The 10,833-nt window shown below is 35.7% G+C and overlaps 1 protein-coding gene across 1 annotated transcript; it reads right to left on the minus strand.

The window, feature by feature from the left end:
- Positions 1–1,100: 1,100 nt before the first annotated feature.
- Positions 1,101–10,833, minus strand: LOC139139334 (BRISC and BRCA1-A complex member 1-like). The gene is made up of 7 exons (XM_070708210.1): positions 10,185–10,833; positions 9,650–9,708; positions 7,162–7,282; positions 6,927–7,033; positions 6,046–6,172; positions 5,057–5,143; positions 1,101–1,700 (listed from the first exon to the last, which is right to left on the minus strand). Exons 1-7 carry the CDS (start codon positions 10,593–10,595, stop codon positions 1,542–1,544), a joined length of 1,071 nt encoding a protein of 356 aa, XP_070564311.1. The 5' UTR covers positions 10,596–10,833; the 3' UTR covers positions 1,101–1,541.

Genomic DNA, 10,833 nt, shown 5'->3' on the forward strand with positions numbered 1-10,833 from the left:
ACATACTTTCTGTGATTAGGATTAAAGCATGCACATGATATTATAACACTTGCTTGTAGTCTGACTGAGCTTGATCTGATTGGTGGCAGATACAGTATATTGCTACAGTTACTTGCCGGAACTTCAAGCATAGTGATGAAGTCCTGGTTTGTTGAATTTTGTTTAATAAAACTAATTTTTACATAAAAATACACAATTAGATTGACAACTGAGGCATGTTGTCCTGAAAATGTTCAAAAATGTCCAAAAAATAAACTATAGTGGGACACAGTGACCCCAGGTTTAAAATTCCTGGATGCAACTCTGCTGTGTGTTGCACCATGGCAAAATGGAGAGAGAGAGAGAGAGAGAGAGAGAGAGAGAGAGAGAGAGAGAGAGGGGAGAGAGAGAGAGAGGGGGGGAGAGGGATTAACTACTGACAGTGAAGAGTGAGAATGATGATCACAATGATGATGTAATGTTGAATGTTCTGAACAGTGACAGTGATAGTGATTCAGACACTTATAGCAGATATCTCCAAGTGACATGATCTGCTAGAGTGTACACAACTTGGAAATCACGGTGTCAGTATTGATCAAAGCAAGTTTGAATTGTGTGAGTTCCAAAGTTTATCACTCACTAAGCACCCACAAATGTAGGACTGTCTTATTAACCAAGCTCCAATAGCTGTGACCCCTTGGCTATTTTTACAGTATTGTTAGGTCTGTGTATCAAGTGCAGTCTGGATCAAATACTTGAGGTGTAGTGAAATGTCCAGTATTTAGCACATCCTTAGGCCATATTTGTAAGGTCAGCATTGTTATTGTTGGAAACTGAATTCAAGTCTGGATTATAATTCAATGCACACGTATGGGCTTTGTTGACAAGCAGAATACTTCGCATACTGACATGCTGTAGGGAGTTGGACAGAAAACAGCATGTGATACACAGAACAAGAAAACTTAAAGCATGCCCAAAAGTTACAGCAAAACTGTATGTTTCTGTGTTATCAATTGCACCTTGATAAAACTGTAAGCATATTGTCATGTGTTACACAGTTGTTTCCATAGCCTTCGTGGTTGTATGTATGTACACACATAGACCCTAGAGAACTATACAAGTTCATAATACAGAGCAATTTATTTTTCCTGTTTGTTCATTACAGAAAATTGTCAAGTTAATCGCCTGTATTCATTAAAATATATATCTGAAAGATCTGAACACAATTTTCAACCACTGAATACTCTTAGCCTAAAGGGACCACAGTTTTCACAAAGGGCCCTAATAAGTTCTGCAGTACTTGTGGTCTCTCTGAAAGTAGCTTTTTGTTCCGTAACTTGACACACTATCCTCCATAGAGACACAGGGTTGTAACTGTTTACTTATAGGTTGAAAATTAAACTCTGCTACAATTGGTTTCGATAAACAACAAAATATATTTACAACCAATCGCCACATTGTCACAATGTGTGATCACTTTTCTACAGAACACTTTGCCTGATGCATTGTTATCAATGCTACTTTCCAATATTTTTCCAATACTGTGTGGAATTACTGGCAAGTTAACTTAATCTGTAGCTAATGTCTTTCTGTACTGGTCTCTGCAGTGGATGAGCTACTAGTTTGGCCATGTTGTCATGTAGGTAAGTTGGATTTCTGCAAACTTCAAAAACAAACGACGTCCCTCTCTCATCTAAATCACATAATCTGTCAAATATCATCTGAAATAAACAAAAAGAACCGTTTAATATTACAGCACCTTACAAAGTGCTTTTGACTTATTACATATATGAAGCACACAATATGTTCTACAAATAGACCATTTCTCACAGAATGTAACCAACAGAGTTAGTGAAAGTTAGCTCCAAATATCTGTAAAATCTCAGTGTTTTTAATCCATGAGTTTTAAAGGACATATAACTTCTGTAATACATGGGTGTACATCTATGTTAAAAACACATTCAGAAAATGGTTTCTTGGGTATCAAATTGGAAATCATACAGAAATTGATGTGTGTAATATTTGTTCCGAATATGAACACAAACAATGTCTATTGTTAATCTAGGAATGAAGAGGGAATTGTCCTTATCATATAAACCAGGAGCACTGCACTTACTCCTTAATGACGTCACTGTAAGGAACAGCACTTTCAGAGATGATGCCATGTGTAAAATACTAAGAACAATGCAAGTGCTTACTACTAAAATAACATTTGATAGATATTTTGTTCCCTAGTATTCAGTGTTTTACATATGACTGATGAATTAAAACACCTGCAGCACTGGTGATACAGAAAACCACTGACTTAGACAAGAACCTTGATGACATAGCAATCATCATCAGAACAGATACTTTCATCATTCACATTGATTCACATGACAGAATACATGTACTGTAATACTGTATTGTATTAATGTCATGCGGATACAAAGTGAAAAATAAGGCAGGTGCTTTGGACTGTCCTTGGTGTCAGCAATATTGACAGACAGAGCAAAGGGAAATTACTTCACATTCAAGTGACAACACAGAGAGCGTCATAAAGTATTGAACTGCAATATATAATTTAACAAGCCTGGTCATGGTACAAGGGAAGACAACACAAACACAAAAAGAAACTGATAAAAAAATTAAGCAAACAGACCAAGTGTTGATTTGTGTCACTTATTTGCCAACAACAAAGCAAAGGAAGAATCTAGTTTATGGATTGAAGGATTGAAGGACTGCTGGCATACACCACTTTATGAATTTCATCTTTCCTTACTTATCTTGCAATTTTTGAAATCTTCACAAATGCCTCTGCTTCATGGACAATGACTTCATTCCGTCTTTTTGTAATTTAGTAACTTTTCAACGATTATGGTATCACATGGATTAGCTATGGATATCTGATTATGTGATAGTTGAATTATGTACCATTAGGTAAAGTCAAAGCTGCGAAAATTGCACAAACGTATCCTATGAGTTGAAGCAATTCATAAAAGATGATGTATAGTATTAATTCAAACAGGCTGTACAAATGTTCATGTTTATTGGTGTGTAGTTCCTCATTTCCTTGGGCCAATCAGCTGTTCATCAACCATGCTGACAGAAGTGTATGTGAACTGCCAAACAAGCCTTGAAGTTCATGGTCATTAGTCTGGGTCAATGTCATTATTAAATGACCAGATAATCAAAACAGTTAATGAAAGAAAAGCTGCACAAATTACACTGACCTGATACTTGCAACATAATCAGAGTACTGGTTGTCTGTACATGAAAGTCATTTTGATTGGTAGGGCCTTTCATACAGATATGAATAACAGCCTTTCACTTACATTGTGACTATCTTTATTTATTTGACACTTTTACAGTTATGTATTATTATTACTTTGTACACTGAGTGACTTTATGTAAGCATTCTATGCATTCTTGATAACAAAGGTTTAAAAAAAGTGACTTTGTCACTGCTACATCCCTGTGGTATGATAAATATCCCTTCAGTTTAATACCTGTGGTATGATAACTATCCCTTCAGTTTAATACCTGTGGTATGATAACTATCCCTTCAGTTTAATACCTGTGGTATGATAACTATCCCTTCAGTTTAATACCTGTGGTATGATAACTATGCCTTCAGTTTAATACCTGTGGTATGATAACTATCCCTTCAGTTTAATACCTGTGGTATGATAACTATTGGTATGATAACTATCCCTTCAGTTTAATACCTGTGGTATGATAACTATCCCTTCAGTTTAATACCTGTGGTATGATAACTATCCCTTCAGTTTAATACTACAATGTTTTCATGGTTGCATCATAGACACTGTAAGTTACCTATTGTACTTCTTTAATGGAAAGGTCAGTTTTAGAAATCTCACAAAGATACAAACCTCCTTCAACTTTTCAAATATTTTCTAACTTTCCTGATTTGTTAAAACCTTGCACTAACATTAAAAACAGTGCAGCAAATGCTAAACCTTAGAATTCCCCCTCATCATAGATTACCCAAAGCTCAAAAAAGCTACAAGGGTCTGGATTGTGAGACAACACACCAGACATAAGAACTATACCAACTTTGATAGCCATTATGTTTTGTTCTTTAATATTTAGACGTTATTACCCACCATGGTCTCACTCTGTTCCTGTGCTGTGTCTGCATACAGCTGAACTGGCAATATTGGGTAACAACCAATTTATTATATACCCATGGCCAGAATTTTACAAGTGATATGAAAGACCTTAAATTTTGAAGCTTTACTTTCATTCCACCATGTGCATAAATATGGAAATATATATGTCAACAGACTTCATTCATAAACTATACAACTTCGAACCTGTTTTTCAAAGAAGTTATATATATGTGTCAATTCCTCCATATCTCAATGAATACCGTGAGAAAAGATATCGGGATTCAAAAAAAAATCGCACTGGAAGAACTTTTTATGGTGCAATATGTTTTTACAGGTGTTACTGGTCACAAACTTTCCTCTACTTCAAGTCTCTCCCATTTTTTATTGTTGTATGGAGCAGAGAGAGGCAGCCATTTTGTTTACTTACACAGAGAGTTGCCATGTCAACAGGTGTCTTGTATTTAACACTGCTGTCATGCCATGTGCTCACTACCTTTTTTGCAGGTAGACCATAGCATGCGAACGGTAGAATATTTGCTAGAGCTTGTCCCAAAAAGTACAAGAACTTTAATAGAATAACCATGGATAACATCACAAGATTCAACATATTATTCCCGTATTTAGCTGCTTGAAATACTCTTAAAGCCGCTCAAATTTTCATGTCAGCAACATCACATCGTAGGTGGAGGATGGCAGCCATTTTGTTTGTTTACTTTGTTTACTATCAAGTTCAAAATGTAGTTCAGGAACACTCAAAAAATATCCTGGCTGATATTTTATGGTAAAACTTCACACAGGATGAGGAGATATGGGCATGGAAATATGGAAAACCTTTAAATTTGGTATCATCTTCAAAAAATGGTTCCCACACCACATGACAAATAACACAGTGCACAAGATTTCTGATCACCATAGAGTCATTCTGTGTAGCAATATGAATGTGAAACAGTGTCAGTTGAACTCACCTCACAGTTGTTATCATCATTTGGTAGTTCATGAATGTAGAAAGCATCAAGAAAGAAATACGGTGATTGCATCATAGACTGCATCACCTGAAAATGTAATTCAGAACAAATGAAGAAACATAGATTGTAAACAATTAGATCCTATCTCTGTAATGTGCGTGTCAAATTTTACAACATCAGCCAACAAAACATATGGAAAGCTGCCTCATTAACTAAGGACATATTTTATTAAACGCAGGTCTGATTTCTTGCCAGAATATCAAAATATTATCTTGACAAGCCACACAATATAAGTGAGAGTGGCAAGTACAACGGTAAAGCAGATCTTGGATTATGATGGAAGGACTGATTTGTTTCATGAAGAATGGGAACAATACTCAGATGCAAAGAAATCTTTGGAGTTAAAATTGGGGGCAGTTTTTGGGGGGTCTGTTTTGACACTATTGGAAATATGCTGCATTGACACAATGCCATTGCATGGCTTCCCTATTGTCTCTGTTTTGCATTTAGTTTATAGCATCAACATGGTTAAATACATGTGTGACATGCTGGGGTGCTGGTTGTGGGTACGGTAGTTTGTTCCAATAACTTGATTTTGTATGAACATGAATGGCTGATTGTAATGTGTTCATTGGCAAATCAGACTGTTGTAAATTGTAAGTGTGAAAGCTCATGTTAAAGTTGGCAATATAGTACATTCCGTTACATTGGAGTAAAGCGGTAGGTTTTCTTCTCTAAATTGTTATCAGCCAGGAATATTTTTGTTAAGGCTGATTATAGATATAAACCAGGTTTAAATAATCTCTGAGTTTTCCCTTCTTGGAAAATCTTAATTTTCTTTTAGATTTGACCAGGTGAATGAGATACTGTGACATAAAAATATCAGCTGACTTCCAAAGTGGAAAGTTACAACCAATTACTAATTCTACACTGAAAGATTGACTGAGTTTATGGTTTTGGTACTGAGATACATAGCAGTTCTGACCTACCTGTCTTCCATTGGAAAATTCTGGCATACAATGTGATCGGCCATAGATAAGTACAGTACGAATGATATATGGTGGCGGAATAGTCTGTATGTCACCTTCAAGATTGGGTAGATGGGTTCTTTCAGAGCTGATGATGAATAACAATGAATGGTGATCTTTATAATGGGTAAAATGATACACTGTTAGAATTGTACTGATACTGTACAACACCTCACACCAGTCTCTGTATACTGTGGCCTCATTCCTTGACAACATTTCAGAAGATTTTATTCTATTTATCAGAGGAAATAAAATTTCAAAAATTGCCAGGCTGTTGTTTTTTGGAAGCATGCTCAATTTTTGATGAACTTGAAATAAAAGTATCTTCAACAAAGTTTCATTTTATTTGAGATGTAATCTTTTCAATGTACATGTCTGTACATGGATACGTTTTATATTTGAAGTATCAAAATTATACAGCTTATTGGCAGCTGTTCATAACTTTCATTGCTAACATTTTCTGAACTGTCATGATCTCAAATGAGACTTTCAATATATTTCAACTTAGTTAAAAATTATTTAAGATTTGCAAAGTAACTGAACCACTATAACATCTTGTAGCAATAAAGCCATGATGAAATTCATTTCAAAAGTCAGCTACCAGTCTTTATCAGTTCATCTACTCTATTTCAAATTTGTCTGCGTGATTGAATGTTACCAATACATTTCAATATTAATCATATCTGTATGAATTGTGTGTATTTAAGTTTCCCTTCTTCAATTCATAATTTTGGTTTAAGTTAATCTGCTGTACTTTTTTAACATGTGATATTAGATATATTCCATTAATTACTTTGGGTGAATGGGTAGATTCCATTATTCACAAAGGGGTAAATACTCACATGACTTCAAAGAGAGAAGACATATCAAATGAATCATATTCAGTTTCACTTTCCAGATCACCTAACACATAACAGAATTCCTCAGTGTTACTGGTAAAGTTATGCATCTGCAAAAATAAAAGAACAGATAAGTCATACCAAAGCCAGTACTCATCAAACTAAAATTATTCCAGACTTATTCCACAAATATTCTGCAAAATTGATCCAGCGAGAAGTAATTTGTATTTGTACCTACCCATAATGCATTGTCTTGAAGTACAACTAATGCAAATTCATGCGTTCTGTTCATGGCAGCTTTTGTATGTACAAATATAGTCATAGCTCTTTTCACCATTTGCAGAGACTGGTATCTTGTCCTGCAGTATGAAAACATATCAACTGAGCTTTTTAATGTTAGTGCCATCACAAATATCATCATCATAAAATAATATTAGATACATGAAAAAGGACAAAGCAAAACTGAATATCATGTTGTTATTTGCAGGTACAATATTCCAGCTACAAGAGACACTACTGTAGAATGTTACCTTGACAGGAGATAGTGACATAAAATTGTAACAAGTCACCACAGAGAGAAAACTGATACAGAACAATGTTCAATGTGGAGATGGCAATGTCCTATCACAATGCAGACATATTGGCCTTCACAGATCTGAACAGACCCTATGCAGTGCCTGTCACAGAGATGTGGTAAAAGTCTGTTTTCGTAAAGACAGTCCAGAGTTGTAACACCGGCTGCAATATAGCTTTCTATACAATGTGGGCAAGTTATTGCTGTATATATGTACATATACAGTGCTGTGTACACAGATATATGTGACAAATGACTGGATACAGTTCCGTGCACACAGGCATATGAAAAGGCCTAAAAAATTGCAGATTTTTTCATACATGTATTGCTTAAGGGTGATTGAGTCACTAAATTTTCACCAACAATTTTTGTTATTTTTCTCTAACAGTAAGACTTATATGAGAGGATGAGATTACGACAAAAAAATAAATATGTCACCAGATTAATTTGGCAGCTAGAAGGATTTGAAATACACCCACTTTATCCCATTCAAATGACAGAAATTGTATGTCTCCTGTAAGCGTTGCCCTTTCTTGAAATGCTGCACTACTGTTTTATTTACATGTGAACCACATTGAATAATAAATGAAAGTTTAGCTATTTTTTCTGCTGAAAATGTGCATAAGAATTTAAATTATCACTCCTCAGACCTTCCAAAACAACAGTTAAAAGCTGTTGCAAATTTAAATGTAATGACCACACCTTATCCATACTCTGTAGAATTATTTAGATTCCCAATCCAACAATTTTGTTTATTTTCACATAAATTATTGTTCAGATATTGCACATTATATGCATCAAATAAAAATATGGGGTCACCAACCTATTTACAATGCTACATCGCTTACCATCACCCCCAACCTATATGTGAAATGGGAAAAATCACAATTTGATGAGAAATATGTCCTTTTAAAATTATTTTGTTGAGATTTGTGAATATATCAACATTCAAACATTTTAAACTTACAACTCAAAGGTAATATAATGATCATTCAATCATCACTTACAACGTCCGCTTTCATGCTAAAAGCTCTGACAATAAGTTGTATGAAGATACGGTAGATTTCAATCAAAACCATGGTGTACTTTTTACAGTGAGCATGGTCCCGTACAGTGGACACGCGCGTCATAGAATGCATGTTCTATTTTTTGCAGCTATGATGACGTAGCAAGTGACTCGATCACCCTTAAACACGTAAAGTGTAGGCAATGTTTAAGATCAAAACAGTCTGAAATCTTGCAAATTTTGAGATCTTGCCACAGGTCTGAAATTGACTGGGTAAAGCTCTGCTTGTAACACAAGTTTCAGACTGATGTATAAGGAAGCTATGGATAGAGTCAGAATTTACACATCTGTCTACAGAAATGTACTGTCAGACTTGACACAGGTCTGTGAGTAGATCTCTGGATTTCTTCTTGTGCATGACAAAATTCTATCAACCTTCAACTGTGACACAAAATTAAAGGGGGCATTACATATTACATAATCTGTTTGTTAGATACAATTTTCTACAAATACGGTGTTCAATAAATTTCAGTAGTTGGCTGAGTTAGAATGCACATCAAGGACAGATATTCTGACACTGAATTTTTAAAACACTTTTCTAATTTTCCACCAGTGGAAATTCATTTTGAGACTTTACAGTGAATAAAGTTTTCGCTTTCTTATTTTTGTGAACATCAAACATTTATTACTTTCCAGCCATTTTCATTTCAAGTTTCTGTAGATCTTAAATAATTTGGTTTCTCTTGTACCAAAATTTAGACAGTGGGACCTCCCCCCTTTTTATTCTTGATTTAATTTGCATGGTTGAAAGTTTTTTGAGGTAACTTTGAGCAAAAGTTTAAGTCATTCATGTATGGAGCGCACACTACCACATCCCCAGATTGATATCTTGATGTTTACTTTTTTATATAATGAGCAGTTGAAGCTTGATAAGAAAGGAGTGTTAATATTTCCAAACAGGAGTGTAAAGCTTTGCAAACATACGTAAGTCACTATTTATTTCACTGTTTTGAGCATTTCAGAAGAATATTACTCCTCTCTAGCTGGGTCAAATTTATGTGAAATTTTCACTTTTTATTCTTTAAATACTGTACATAAATACTACATGCTTATTTCATCATGCCAGTTATTGGTACATGTACTTACCCATCCTTTGAAACAAATGGTGTATTGTTCATTTCAGCAGACAAATCCAAACAAAGTATCTACAAAGAAACAGGAAGGTCAAAAATTAAACTGTGAACAGCCACTTTTGGTCTTTGCCCACTGGGGCAACTTGAACATTTTGCTGGGCACAGCACTCGCCCTCGAGATTTCAGCTTGCGGTTTTGGGGAAAGCATATTCCTTATTGCTACACTGGTATTTAAGGCAAAGGTCACAAGTCACACTGTCACAAGAAAATGACTGAATCTATTCTACTCATTTACAAATGTCGTATAAGCTGAATACTGGAGTACTGGAAAATCTGAATTTCTATTTACATTTGATCGTTGGAGCCTAATAATAATAAACATACTAAAACAGAGAGAGAGAGAGAGAGAGAGAGAGAGAGAGAGAGAGAGACAGAGAGACAGACAGACAGACAGACAGACAGAGGGGGGAGGGAGGGAGGGAGAGAGGGAGAGAGAGATACCCTGCATGTGTTACATACTCAATAAAATTACTAATTACTACACATACTATTTTTTCGGGGCAGTTTACTTTTGGTACTATTTGTCTGGGGTCATCATTGGTTTCTGTATCAGAACTTGAATCTGAAAGAAGAAATTCTTCATCATCTTCGAATTTTTCTTGGCGCACATAGCCATCCTCTTCATCTGGACGCACTGTCTCTTCAAAGTCTTTCATTGCAACACCTCCTCCAGCGATTGGTTGATTTATTGATGGCTGTGGTAGTCGATTGTTTTCACTCACATTGGATTCCTCTAAAACGTCAACGGTTTGGGGCACTGTACGTCCACTGTCCGTCTTGTCCTGGTCACAAGTATTATGATCTCTAGCGTCAGTTGTACTGACACAGGAAGTTTCTTCTGGGGTGCTTCCTGGTCGCGACACAGCAGGTAGCTCTCTTTCAGAACTGTCCATATCCATTGAGTCTTGGTTCTCGGGCGCGTCACCTCTTATAAACTGTGTATGTTCGTCCGTTGAAGACAGCTAGCTCTAAGTTCACGATTATGGATGACCTGGCCTACACCATGAAGGTATAACCCGAAGGGTAGAACCTCGGATCTTAGATGCGACCCCTATTAAAGAACGAGTCTACAACGAAACTATGACAATGCAGTGATGCCCAGAAAGTATGACCCCAGGCGTGAACCCTATAATATTT

Source organism: Ptychodera flava, chromosome 8, assembly GCF_041260155.1.
Source record: "Ptychodera flava strain L36383 chromosome 8, AS_Pfla_20210202, whole genome shotgun sequence".
NCBI classification, from domain to species: domain Eukaryota; kingdom Metazoa; phylum Hemichordata; class Enteropneusta; family Ptychoderidae; genus Ptychodera; species Ptychodera flava.

What these genes read in the sequence shown, in the direction of transcription:
- LOC139139334 (XM_070708210.1), bottom strand. Translation starts at nt 10,595, where the DNA reads ATGGATATGGACAGTTCTGAAAGAGAGCTACCTGCTGTGTCGCGACCA. An exon ending in TAAACTGCCCCGAAAAAATA is followed by an intron (nt 9,709 to 10,184) that starts GTATGTGTAGTA and finishes GTTTCTTTGTAG; the next exon opens with ATACTTTGTTTGGATTTGTC. An exon ending in TTCAAGACAATGCATTATGG is followed by an intron (nt 7,034 to 7,161) that starts GTAGGTACAAAT and finishes TTATTTTTGCAG; the next exon opens with ATGCATAACTTTACCAGTAA.